Consider the following 15113-nt stretch of genomic DNA (forward strand, 5'->3'; position numbering starts at 1 on the left):
CGATAACATGATGGTTGATCAACCCTATAACATGATGGTTGATCAACCCAAAACGGCCACTTTTCAAGATTTACCTGCTCATTGGGGCCGACTTGTTTAGATGCAATGCTCCATAACTGCACATTTTTTAGATCCTCTATTCATTAAATATGAACTTCAAACTAGTCAGAACACATGACTGAGTTTGTGATCAGATATATAGAACTCACACAAGGTGTTGCAAATACAGCCAGAAAAGAGCACATAGCAGCCGCGTAAGGAACCTACCAGATTCTAATTGTTAGAGAAACTAAGAGGTAACACAAATTAGGTAACTATCAACAATAGCACTTCTGTGAAAAGGAAAAGACTTGAAAGCGCTTTTTAGGCTGCAAGGAAGTACCCAGGAAGACCATGCAATGCTGTATAGAAACATCTGCATTGAAGGCCATAAATAGTAAATTAAAACTTTGCATGTTTTGGTTGGAGTTTCTGAGTAGGTAAATTATGCAACTATAGGCAATTTATGTATGAGTGAAGAAGAATAAGAAAAACGAGGAAGATGGAGAAGAAAGAAAACAAAAGATGAACGTTTTGAAATTTTCGAAATTAGTTTTCAGACAACTTTCGGCATATCAAAATCGCCCATTACACAAAGAAGTGAGAAAGCGAGGTAGTGTAGGGCGAAGTAGGAAGTGAGGTGAAGAGAATAACGAAAGAATGAAGTAGAACCGTGAAGAATCAAGAAAGATACGAAGTTCAAAAGATGACTCGAAGAAAAGTCGAAAACGAGAAGAGAAGTCTTTTATTTTTTTTATCGACTTTCGGAGCTCTGATAGCATGCAAAAAGAGGAAGAATGAGACGTATGAGATGTGATACGAAAACTAGACCATGAGTTGAATCCAACAACAAAAAAATGAGGCGAAACGGAGTTACGATGAAGGAAATAGAAGGGCTTGAAGTGGTGGTTACTGATGGTGGTTTGCTGGTAGGAAAAGGGTGGGTCTGCATCTTTCTTTTGAAATTTGAAGTCAAAATATAAATTTTTTCACTTTTTTCGTTTCAAATTTGACAGTAGGGGTAAAATTGATAGTAACTTAAATAGTATAGGGGTATGCGTGAAAATAAGAGTAGTCTGGGGAGTCATTGAAAATCGTGACAAAGTGTAAGGGTAAAAATAAAATAATCTCAATTTAATGCATTATATCTACCATATTTAATATGTAACACCAAGACCAAAAATAATTAACCATTTTAATATTCCATAAAAATATTTTTTCCATTTCATATTGACAGAAAATTCCAACACAAATAAAGAAATTTTGTATTAATTACTATTAAATGTTTTCCTTATTAAGACTCTGGAAAATTTCATTAATTACTATTTATATTTTCTTTTACTTTTTAAGTCCCTCATTCAAAGGAAAATTTTCATTAATTATTAATTAATTTTTATGAAAATTTCAATTATCAGGTCTCTTCTTCAAAGGGAAATGTCTTTAATTACTATTTAAAATTTCTTAAATATTTTCTTTTTAAGTTTTCTCCTTCAAATTTTAATCTGAAATTATAAACGAGTAATGCTAGAGATTTCAAAAATTATATCAAAATTTCTACTAAATGTCTCATATGGATGTGAGCCCATTCAATATGGATCTCATGTGGGTCCATGTGAGTCTCACACCCATGTAAGGCATTTGGTAAAACTTTTGGTAGAATTTTTAAGATTTTTAATATTTTTTATTATAAAAATTATACAACTATAAATTGCAATACATTGTTAGGCATTTGAGACTTACATTCATTTCTCTTCCTTTTTTGAAATTTTAATATCATTAAAAAAGAAATGTACCATATGCATCTTATAATAAATAAATAAATAAATGACATAACTCCATATTTTTTGAGTCATAATTAAAAAAATAAAAATAAATAAAAATGTTATAACCAAACGCTACATAAGATATAGCCAGAGATCTTAAACAGGGAATGCATTTCCATTTCCATTGCTCGATGCAATCTACTACAAATCCATTTGCATTCTTCAAGTGTAGTCTACGGTTTCTTAAGCCACAAAACATCACTTTGTAGGTTCCAATAAAAATATAATAATGCTATATGTATTAATTAATATATATATATATTAGTGTACTAATTGATTCGACTGAATCATTTTTTATTTGACTGATTTGTTGGTTTAACTGCAATTTTAACGATTTTTTCAAAATATATTGATTAGATTTGTTTGATTCGAAATAAACTAAAGATTGATCTGAATAAAAATTGAACAACTAAGATTGCTAGATTAAAAATAAACTTCCCGCCTAAATAATTGTTAACTTTTATTTTAAAAGAATGCAAAAATAAGTTGTTTCACTTATATAAAATGAATCTTAATATTGTAGTGTTGTGCATTTTTTTTAATTCAAGACAGTTTAAATTTTAAAATAACGGTTAAAAGTTTTAATTAATTAATTTTTGTATAAGTTAATTGGCCATTTGAGTTAATCGATTAGGCTGATTCGTTTTTGGTTTAACTGATTCGTTGATTTAACGATGATTTCTCATACTGATTTTCCTAATTTTAAATAATTAAAAAAAAAAATTTCATTGGTTAGCCTCTATTTAACCATATAAAAATAAAAATCTAATTAGTTTATGATTTATTTTATAATCCCACATCAAGAGAAGAAGGAAAAAGTGAGTTGTTTTATTTATATAAAGTAAATCTTATACTCCATTTAATATTGTAGTGTTGTATATAGTTCAATTCAAGACAATTTAAATTTTAAAATAAAAACTCTAATTAGTCTATTATATAATTTATTTTATAATCTCATATCGAGAAAAGAAGGAAAAAGTAAGTTGTTTTACTTATATAACGTGAATCTTATCCTCCTAATATTTGGATTTTCTGCATGTTTCAGTTCAAAATAGTTTAAATTTTAAAATAAAATTTGAAAATTTTAATCAATTAATTTTTGTATAAGTTGGTTGGTCTTTTGGCCTAACCGATTATGCTAAATCATTTTCGGTTTAATTGATTCGCTGGTTTACTTGCGATTTTTGCGGTTTTATCAAAATATATTGGTTAGAATTATTTGATTTGAGATAAACTAAAAATTGAACGACTGATTGCTTGATTAGAAATAAATTTTCCACCCAAACAATTGTTAACTTTTATTTTACAATCCTCCATCAGGAAAAGAAAAAAAAAAGTGAGTTGTTTCATTTATATAAAATGAACATTTTCCCTTATTTAATATTATAGTATTGTATATGTTTCAGTTTAAAACAGTTTAAATTCTAAAATTAAAATAAAATTTAAAAGTTTTAATTAATTAAATTCATATAAGTTGATTAGGCTTTTGACCTAACCGATTAGATTGAATTTTTTTTTTTTTTTGTTTCTTAGCGGTTTTATCAAAATATATTGGCTAAATTTGTTTGATTCGAAATAAATTGAAAATTGACCTAATTAAAGGTTAAATGACTGATATTGTTTGGTTCAAAACAAACTTTCCGCCCAAACAATTGGTAATTTATTTGGAGTCCATAACATTTTCCTTAGTTATATAAAGTAAACAAATGTTCTCATTTAATATTATAATATTGTGCATATTTCAGTTAAATACAGTTTATATTTTAAAATAAAATAAAATTTTAAAATTTTAATTAATTAATTTTTGTATAAATTAGTTAGTTTTTTAACTGATTTTAACAATTTTATCAATATATATTGTTTTATTTCTTAAAGGAATGTTTAAATTTTATGACAAACTTTAACATAGAACAAACCAAAACTAAAATATTTATAAAATGAAATTTATTTTTATTTTATCACAAATATAATTTTTCGAATTTATTCTAATTTTGTTTTTTTTTTTCATATTTACCAATTAAATTATGACATTTATTTTTTATTGTAAACTTAAAATATGCAATAAATAACATAACAACTGCAATATACATTATAATACAATAGTTAAAATTTAATTCATTCTAAATTATTTTAATACTTTTAAAATAAATTTTATATTATTATTTAATTTTAAAATTATTTTTAAAGATTTATTTAGTCCGTGCATCGCACAGGTTCATATGCTAGTTAAATATGTAACACCAAGACCAAAAATAACCATTTTAATATTCCATAAAAATAATATTTCCATTTCATATTGACAGAAAATCCCAACACAAAAAAAGAAATTTTTTATTAATTGCTATTAAATGTTTTCCTTATTAAGTCTCTGGAAAACTTCATTAATTACCATTTATATTTTTCTTTTCCTTTTTAAGTCTCTCATTCAAAGGAAAAATTTCATTAATTATTAATTAATTTTTTTAAAAAAATTCAATTTTCAGGTCTCTCCTTCAAAGGGAAATTGTCTTTAATTACTATTCAAATTTTCTTAAATATTTTCTTTTTAAGTTTTCTCCTTCAAATTTTAATCCGAAATTATAAAAACTATACAACTATAAATTGCAATACATTGTTAGGCATTTAAGACTTAAACTTTTACATTCATTTCTCTGCCTTTTTTGAAATTTTAATATCATTAAAAAAAGAAATGTACCATATGCATCTTATAATAAAAGAAGAAAATGACATAACTCTACTATTTTTGAGTCATAACTAAAAAAAATAAAAAAAGTAAGAATGTCATAACCAAACACTACATGAAGTATAACCAGAGATCTCATGAATTATAACTACAATATTGTCATAAGTAAAGAAAAAAAATAGTCATAATTAAAGAATATAATGACATAATTAGGGGTGCATATGATACATCTTTTCAAGGGGTGTGCATAGTAAAATTTTTCCATTAAAAATGATGCATCATGATATTAATTTTCTAGAGATCTCTCACAAATGTCCCTATACATTGTTTAATGTTAAGGAGTGTGTATAAAAAATCTTAAAAATATATAAAACTATTAAAAAGTATATTAATTCTAATAAAAGTACATTGAATTTAATAAAAAAATATGTTGTGTTTTTTAAAAAAAAAATTATCTTTTACTTGTACTCTAGAGGCACTTATTAACTAATTTTTTTTTTTTCCATGCTCAGAGGTACTTATTAACAAATAAAAAAATAACAAAAGTTTTATCCAATAAAATTACTAGTTTTATTGTCAATTCATTAATATTACAAATAAAAAAATAACAAAAGTTTTATCCAATAAAATTACTAGTTTTATTGTCAATTCATTAATATTGTATTGTCATACATTACATCATCACTTTCGAGAGATGTTTCCACAGTCGCTCTCGCATTCTTGTATATTTGTCCAATTTTGAGCACGACAACAGAAGTCCTTTCCTCCTTCACAGATCATGGATTACAAGATGGTCTATGTATTCCACCTCCTCATAAATTTCTCACACGTATATTAAAAATTATATTTAAATAAAAATAAAAATGTTAAAAAACATTGATGAAAATTGGTAACAATAATATGTTAACCAACCCTGAGACAAAATAGGCTTTCCATAGACTTGAGTCACTCAATATAATTAACAAATATTTAATGGGCACTACAATATGTAAGACTTTTGGCGACCAATTATTTTGGTCCCTATAACTATTAATTTGGTCTCTAAATAATTTTGTGACAAAATTAAATTCGTCACTAAAAAAGTCGCTAACAGAGCGTCTAAAAAAGTCTTTAGCAACGAATTTTTGAAAATGTCACTGAAAATGACAATTAGCGACCAATTTTATATTGTCACAAAATGTTTGATATTGCAAAACTAAAATATTTCGTCGCTAATACTTTGTCACAAAATGTCTTCATTTGGTCGCCAAAAGAAAAATAGTGACCTTTTTAATAACAAATATATTTGGTCGCTGCAAGTTTGAAATAACATTTTGAAAACATTCAATTTCATAGCTACAAATTGACATCCACAGCCCAAATCTATCTCTGTATATAGAAAAAAACAAGATCAAATCTTGCACACAAGATCAAATCTATTCTTGTATATACAAAAAACAAATTACAAAAATCAAAACTCGGGCCTGCTTGATAACGTTTACTTTTTCAGTTTATATTTACAAAAATTTTATAAACTGGTTTTTGTTTATTTTTAGAAAAACATAAACTACAAACACATTTTGTTTAGACAACATGTTCAAAAAATGTTTAAAAATATAAAAAAGAGTGAGAAATGACAAGTGGTGGCGGGTGGTGGGTGGAGACGAGTGGTGACGGCAGAAGACGGTGGTGGAAAATGGTAGCAAGTGAGTGGTGATGGTGGCGGGTGGTAACGAGTGAGTGGTGGTGGTAGCGGAGGTGGCAAGTGCGTGGCGGATGGCGGGTGGTGGTGGGTGGTGGCGGATGGGTGGTGGTGGCGGGTGATGGGTGGTAGCGAGTGGGTGGTGGTAGCAAGTGGTTGGTGGCGGGTGGGTGGTGGCGGCGAGTGGGTGGCGGGTGGTGGTGGTGGTGGTGGGTGGGTGACAGTGGCGGGTGGTGGGTGGTAAAGTGGGTGGTGGTGGTGGTGGTGGTGGTGGTGGTGGTGGGGGAGGTGGTGGTAGCAGGTGGGTAACGGATTGCGGGAGGTGGTGGGTGGTGGTGGCGTGTATGTGGCAGATGGTGGTGGTGGTGGTGGTGGGTTGGTGGGTGACGGTGGCGGATGGTAGCGAGTGGGTGGTGGTGGTGGTGCGGCGGGTGGGTGGTAGTGGCGGTGGTGGTGCGGCGGGTGGGTGGTGGTGGCGGGTGGTGGTGGGTAGGTGGGTGGGTGACGGTGGCGGGTGGTGGATGATAGCGAGTGGGTGGTGGTGGTGGTGGTGGTGGTGGCAGGTGGTGGATGGTAACGAGTGGGTGGTGGTGGTGGTGGTGGTGGCGGGGGGTAGTGAGTGGTGGTGGCAGGTCAATGGTGGGTGATGGTAGTGGTGGTGGTGGTGGTGGTGGTGGTTGGTGGTGGCAACTGGTGGGTGATGGTGGCGGGTGGCTGGTGGTGGCGGGTGGTGGATGATGGTGGCAAGTGGGTGGTGAGTGGTGATTGCGGGTGGTAGTGGCGAGTAGTGGGTGGCAGGTGGGTGGGGGGTGGTGGTGGTGGCGGCGGCGGCGGCGAGGGGTGGATGGTGGTGGCGGGTGGTGATGGCAGGTGGTTGGTGAGTGGTGGTGGCAGGTGGTGGTGAGGGGTGGCAGGTGGTGGCGAAAGACGATGGTGGAAAATGGTGGCGAGTGGTGGCTAGTGTTGGGTGATAAAAATAAAATAAAATTCAAAACGTAAACTCATTTTTTGAGTTTACATTTTTTGGCCAAATTTATAAACTGAGATCATTGATTTATAAATAAAAAATTTACCAAACAAATTTTTAGTTAAGTTTTTTAAATTTTTGTAAATATAAAATATAAACTGAAAACGTACGAAGTATTCAAACTCACTTCAACATAGTTCATTATATGAGTTAAATCCCAAAACAAGATCAAATTTGTTCAACATTGTATGAGTTAGAACTCTATGACGACTTCAACTTTGTCATTTTCTCGCACCACCTCTTCACTAGTTCAGTTACAAGAGCAACATGCCCTAAACAATTAGTTGTTCCACGACCACAAAAGCTAATCACCATCTATAGTCATAGAGAAATGATGAAAATCTTGCACACGATCATAATCACAAGTGTAAACAAAGTTCAAAAATTTTAAAAAGATGTAGATGAAATCCAAAAATGGATATCAACCTTGAAGAACTTAACTAAGGCATTTGAAGCAGATAAAAGCTCAGATTTTTTGGGCAAATTGAAAGAAATTTTTTTAAAAAAAATTATTTGACTTCTATTAGACTCCAAATTGTAGTAATGCATTTGAAGATACAATTAAAAATTTGGAATCAAAGGGCCCATATGGGCTTGGACCCTTGGAAGATTCCACATAAAGATTGCTGAGGAAAAAAAGAGGAAAACACTTCTTATATTTTTGGAAACATCATAGCACATACCATGACTAATGCATATCGAACCAAGTATGAATATTTGGCATGAACACTGTCAGAGGAATGATACAGTTGAATCTAAACGCTTTCACATAATTCATAAAGGATTTTTTTTTTTTTTTGATTAAGTGCCAGGACTGAAAGGACATGAAACATGGGAGATTTATGGATGGTATGTCTAAAAAAATATTCGGAAATAACGCACAAAAAAAACACTAAACAAATAATCGATGTGATACATTGGGTATAGTACAATCATATAATCCTACTTACCAATGGGTTCAGGCAAACTCAGATGTCTACGAAGGCCATCAATCCCAGCAGCAATTATAGCAGCCAGCCCCAAGTGTGGATTTGCACACCCATCAAATGCTTTAATCTCAAAGTCGCTCACAACACCATTTTGAACCCCAGGTGGGCATGCGGTTCTCAGGGGTGCTTCTCTGTTCTCTTTTCCCCAGCACTGGTATGCTGCACTCCAAATATTGGGCACATGCAATCATAACTACATTCCAATAACAGTTGAACAAGGAAATTAGAGAAAACAAACTATATTATTTTTTGTTCATTTAATACACATCTATTTGAAGTTCAAAAACCCAACAACATACTAAAATTTTGATCCTTCAAACTGCATAAATTTGGAAGTGAAGAAATGGGCAAAAAGAATTTGCACAGAAGGGCACTATTTAAATTTAGCAAAAATGGAGCATCGACAATTAGAATAAGTGTCAAAAGTGCACCCTCACTTTACAAGTTAGCAATTGGGGTTGAGTTTTACACAAGACCATGTCACACAGACAACCTATGATAAGAATAGGAAAAGAATACATGTATTTTTTAAAAAAATAAGTTACATATTCTGCTGAAAATTGAAATCCTTCAATTCATCAAAAATTGAATTTCATTCAAAATTTCAAACATCTTATCTGTCTTTTCATGTTTCTAGGCCAACGAGTTCTACATAAAAACTTCCAGATTAGAAAAAGGTCCATGCATAAAAATAAATAAATTCAAGTCTGCAGGGAGACGTAGAAATGTAAGGATCTGTTTGTTTCAATTCAAATGATCAACTGGGAAAAAGTCTTTGCAGAATAGTGGCTCCCTAAAATTATTGTGAGAAATCTGCTTTCTTCATGCAAAACAGAAAGCGATGGAAACATCACCTTGAAAGGTTCTCCTCAAGATCAATAGTACACCCATCAAATTTCCAAATATAACTGCATGCTTAAAAAATAATTCTATGTAGACAAGATATTTTAACAGAACTGGTAAAAATGCATACTCCTTTGTTAGTACCTAACTACCTATTCATATGGGTTCAACTCTGACACATGTTTTGCACAAGAATAATCAAAATTATAAGAAAAAATTAAAAACCTGTTTGTAAGTGGTGCCGTAAAGGCCAGAATTGAAGGTAGATGATTTAAAACCCCTGCCATGAACTCTTCTCCAACCTTGGACATTCCATGCTTAGCGTGTCCACCAGATGCCATAAATACATTTTTCCCATTTTCCCACAAACTGAGATGCACATGAGATCCAGAACCAATATCATCTAATGCATACCTGGGGCAAACAAAAAAATGGAGAAAACAGTTAAGAGACATAGCTTGAAGAAGAAAATTCTTCAGGTGAGGAAATGAGTGAAGTTCAACCAATATCAGATCCTTGTCAAGGATCTTCACCTCTCCCCCAAGATGTTCCAGCCAATACAGAACAGGGAACATATATGGTCTGGTTCCCTTAACAAACCTCAGTTAAATTAAAATTCACATCAAAAGGATCGAGAAATACCTATAATTAAAATTCACATCAAAAGGATGAAGTAAACAAAAATCAAACAGAATGAGTTAAATTAATTTTATTAATTCAACATTAAAACTAATTTTTGGCTACAATCTGTATTAAAAACTCAATACTACTTGAAGGATCGAGAAATACCTTGATAGAGAGTGAATTAACCAATTGATGTCTTCAAAGTAGCAGAAATCTGCAAAAAAATGAAGAAGAAGATGAAGAATCAACCTATAGAAAATCTACATCCATGACAATGTGCAGGCCAATCGAACAAAAATGTGAACTACTTATTGTGTTATTTATAGATCTACAATATATATATATATATATATATATATGAACATATTTTCAAAATAACAAACAAACAAGTACAAATAGAAAGAGTCATATGAACATATTTTCATTTGAATTTTAGGTTGGTAGATTAGATTAGATATATGATGCGTAATTAGTACATCAAATAATTTAAATGAAGTGAACATAAGAATATGCCTCTGTTTATTAATGGATTCCAAGTATCACTGTTAATAATAGCTCCATTGAATTGACTAACTGATAGATGAAACTTGTTTATTAAAAAGTCAAAGACGTCATCAAATATAAATCTGTGTAGGAATTTGTCAACCTAATTTTAATTGCACACCATGAGGTGGAAAAGATGGTTCAGAAAGTTAAAACAATTGGAAAAAGAAAATCAATACATGTAAATGTAGAATGTAAAGAGAAGGGTTGATACAGGGTGGCCTTCTTTTACAAGAAGTCTTGACGAAAACACACCAATAAACTGAGTCCCTTCCATTATCAGGATTTTCTTAAGATAATCATTAGATATTGAAATGCTAGAAACAACATATTCTGAATAATGGTCATCATCCGTCTAGAAAAATACAATAAAGTCAATTAAAAAATAAGATGAAAGTTGTGATAGCCAACACTGATGAAAATTCTCAAACAAGATTAAGGTCTATACTCAATAAAACGAGCTCGTAATTTATTTATGATTCTGAACAAATAGGATTTTGGAGTTAGTTAACTAAATCTCACATACTTACTTGGGGAAGGTAACAAACAAAAAAATGGGAATAAATATCACAGAGTAGAACTAGACAAAACCCCTTATGCATAACAACAAATGTTAACAGAGCCATAAATGATATGTATAATTCTAAAATTATTAAAAATTATAGGATGGCTAAAGAAGAACTTGACATAAACCAAGGAAAACGAGGCAAATAACGAGACAATGTGAGCTGCAATGGATCCTCACTGAAATCAACAGAGCAGACACTTTTTGTGCTAAACATTGAGGAAATTATGGATTGCACTGAAAACAAGGGGATTTATATTACGAATTGTTGAAGGTCAGTAGAAACATTGACTACAAACTTGAGAGTGACTAGAAACATTGGCTCACTCACCCTTTTCTTCAGTAGCTTCATCTTTAAAAAGCTTCTCAATCTAAACAATGACCCAAGTAAAAACATAAGCAAAAGGAAAAGAAACAAAGAAATGAGCAGATTTCTCATCATTCCATTCGATGTGTCATTGTCTAACATACCGCCATTAGAAACAAATAAAACAGACAAACTTTGAAACCCAAGTGCTACCACAATGAATATCTAAAACAAAGAGAAGGAAACACAGGATATTAAATCAAAAGGCACCAAGAGAACCTCACAGGATATTAAGTTTGTGGAAGTTAGGAATTTAGAGATTTATTAGTTTAATTTGCTATAAGTTGCTGGCACATGTGAAGATTGCAAGTTTATTCAAGAAGTTGTTTCTATCAGATAAAGCATTAAAAAATAAATAAATAAATTTAACTCCTTTTACTTTAGTCTTGTTTCCTATCTTTTTTTATTTCATTTTGCTTTCCCTCAATAAATCTAAGATCCAAACATGGCCTAAAGTGACTTTAAGGATTCTATAAACTATATAAAGGCAAAGCACAATAAAGAAAATTCACAACCTTGAAATATCAGTCAAAGCACAACAGAACATTTGCCAACTTAAATTATATAAATATTTGAACAATTAAAAAAGATGCAAATTCAAGATGAACCTTAGGTAGAAATACCTGTTTCTAAAGACTCAATAAAGTCAATATTTCTTTTCTCAACTCAAGATGCTCTGCACATACAGCTTTGGTTGGAACCTTTGGTTTTAAATTAACCTATGAAAGGAAAGGGCATGATTGCTTATTAAGAAGCATTTTAATGGAAGACAATGTGTAAGAAGTGACACCATAAGATAGCAAATTCTGAAACATCATCCTTTCATGTTTAGGAACATCTAATGAAGAACAATATGTTTATTATTTCCTGAAAATTTAAAAACTATGTTAGGCTTTGGAGCAATAAGGAAACACAAAAAGGAAAAGTATCCGAAGCTTAAGTTACACAAAAAGGTGCATCTCAAGCAAGACAACTTGAGCAACTCAAGTTATAACTCTCACTATAGTATAATAAGTGTAACACCAACAATTAAAGCAACTATGCGACTCATATCAATGGAACACACTCACTATTTTCATAGTATCATCATTAGGCATATTGTCAACCAGATGGTGAGCAAAATATAAAATTGTAGTAGTCCAATCAAACACCAACAAGATAGAAATCCATCAAGAAAAAAGAAAGTAACAGATATACATATTATGAAGTTTCTGATATCAATCAGTCAATGAATGGGAAGTTAAAAAAAAAAAAAAATCATTCATCAAATCTATCAGGTCAAAATTTACAGAAAAATTCATATATAGAAACTCGAACAACAATCACAAAACAAAAAAAGATATAAAAAATTTACAGAAATTAAGATCAGAAACTTCATATATAAAACTCTGATGCAAAGTTTAGAAATCAGAGTTTACTTGGTCCCTATGTATTTAGAAATCAGAGTTTCAGAGTTCCAGAGTCTTAAACTTCATATAAATCAATAATTTAACAGTTTAGAGAGTACTGGCCTAGGGTTTTCGATACCAGGTGAGAGAGAACTCGGAAGAGAAGTAAATCGACAACCGAGATTCTTCTTCAATGAATCAATGATGAAATCTTCCATTGATTGAAGATTGTGATGTAGAAAATGATGAAGAGAAAGAAAAAGAGATGATCGGATCAATATTGTAAATCATATTTATGTGTATAGGCGGAGAGAGAGAGAGAGAGAGAGAGAGAGACGCACCAAAATTTGAAGAAGATTGAGCAAATCTGCCATGGATGCTTAGAGAGAGAGCAAACCCGTTGAAGAGAGAATGAGAGTTGCAACTTTTTGATTGCTAGCAAACCCGTTAGGGCTGAAGTGAGGTCCCCATTTTTTAATGGTTAAAATGATTAAAATATTTGGTCGCAAAATGTTTTTAATTGATAATGATAAAAATATTTAGTTTCTAAAAAAATTAATAATGTATTAGTAATCAAATTTATTAATCTCAAAAAGTTATGTAAATATTAAGTGAGAATATTAACAGACATTTTTATAATCTTATAAGTAAATTATCATATGTTTAAATTTGTATTATTTTTAACGACCAAATTCAACTATTCCTTAAATATTAATCTCTAAAAGACTAATTTCTTGTAGTGGGGACCATTCTAGGGGTAATTAATTGATTGAATTCTACAAAATAGACAAAGTAATTGATTTTACATAATAACTATGAGATAATTCATAAATTGAAAAACTAAAATTACGAAATTCATTAAGACAAAATGCATTGATATTTTATCATAAATATAATTATTGTATGAGAACTAATTAATATTAAATCAATTTTCTTTTATATTATAAACAAAGTTTTTGTTATAGTTTAATTATTTGTTTTAATCCGTGCATGCACGGATATTATGTTAATATATATATATATATATATATATATATATATATATATATATATATATATTCTTTTTAGATAAATAGCACACAAATAGCATTGCATGATAGCCGTCTGATGGGTACAAGATGAAAAGGTTGGGATTGGGTACAATGACATGCAAGGCGAAGGTGGCTGGGACATTGAGGTGCATGTGGGACCATATTGCTCACTTTTTACAAAAGTCAAAGCTTAACATCTGGGTCAACCAACGATGACCTTTTGCATTACACGGGTGGACTTGTGTCAATACTACACCAACATGATTGTAATCACGTGTTAGGAGTTTTAGGAGTTTTATTGATTGTTTCTTTAGTGCAAATGAGATTGATTGTTTAGGTGATCTTGTAACAACCAACAAATTAAATTAAAAAAATTAAAAATGATAAAAAAGAAACTTACTTAAATGACCTTTACTAATGTCATTTATTTCGAATGTGTCCTGCTTGTTAGGCTAGATAAGATGATCTGAGAGTACTCTTGTGTGTACTATAGCACTGCTCTGATAATCACGATGGGAGCAATCTAGGCCATTAGATTTGCACTCTGCATTGATAGAGACTAGAGTGAGTGAAAGTTGGGACAGAACCTCAGACTGCTTACTCGTATGTATCATTGTACTAGAAGCACACATTTAGTACACATGCATGTGCAGAAATAAAAGACGATTATAATTGTCATTTAGCAATAAAAAAAATTGACTATACTTGGAAAGAAAAAAAAATGACTACTTCTCAAATAAATTTTGTTACTACAAGAATAATAGAAGTCTCTCTAATAATAACATAAGCAGACTTCTATTATTCTTATAATATAATCATTTTTTTTATAATTGTTTTCAAGTATAGTCAATTTTTTTTGTTGATAAATGACGATTACAATTGTCTTTCATTTCTCCACATGCATGTGTACTAAATGTGTGCTTCTAGTACAAGGATACATATCGAATAAGAGACAGCTAGTAGTCTAAGGTTGCAACCCAACTTCCACTCACTCCAATCTCTAGCCGTGCAGAGTGCAAATACAATGGCCTGGATTACTCCCATTGTGATCATCAGAGTAGTGCTAGAGTACACATATAACGATCCCAGTTTTCCCCTTCATATGTTGTATTCCGAACTCGCGTTCCATGGTTGGTTATTATTGTTTATATTCTGTTTCCGTCCTTAAATTCCTTGCATTTGAGTTTTAGGACATGTTGGGCAGGTTTGAAACAGGTTGGGTGTAATTTTAAACAAATGGTTACTGTCCAGAATTTGGCATCTTCGCTCGAGCGAAGCTTTTTGCGCTCGAGCGAGCCTTGAGTTTGTGCATCTTCGCTCGAGCGAAGGTTCTTGCGCTCGAGCAAGCTTTCTTTGATGTATCTCTTGGCTCGAGCGAGAAGTCTTGCGCTTGAGCGTGTGTCTGCGTCTAGTTTGGACCTGAAGGTTGGTATTCTTCGCTCGAGCGAGCGAGCTCTATGTTTTGTGTTCCTTCGCTCGAACGAGAACTCTTGCACTCGAGTGTGCTTCT

The 15113-nt window shown here is 31.7% G+C and overlaps 1 protein-coding gene across 1 annotated transcript; it reads right to left on the reverse strand.

Annotated features, from left to right (window-relative positions):
• Nucleotides 1-7997: 7997 nt before the first annotated feature.
• LOC114295589 (uncharacterized) lies at nucleotides 7998-11352 on the reverse strand. The gene is made up of 5 exons (XM_082913522.1): nucleotides 11289-11352; nucleotides 11149-11188; nucleotides 9875-9923; nucleotides 9311-9499; nucleotides 7998-8435 (listed from the first exon to the last, which is right to left on the reverse strand). The coding sequence occupies exons 1-5, from the start codon at nucleotides 11292-11294 to the stop codon at nucleotides 8360-8362; spliced, it is 360 nt and encodes a 119-aa protein (XP_082769648.1). The 5' UTR covers nucleotides 11295-11352; the 3' UTR covers nucleotides 7998-8359.
• Between the last annotated feature and the right edge of the window lie 3761 nt (nucleotides 11353-15113).

The sequence above is a fragment of the Camellia sinensis genome, chromosome 2, assembly GCF_055761805.1.
Source record: "Camellia sinensis isolate YWXY chromosome 2, ASM5576180v1, whole genome shotgun sequence".
NCBI lineage: Eukaryota > Viridiplantae > Streptophyta > Magnoliopsida > Ericales > Theaceae > Camellia > Camellia sinensis.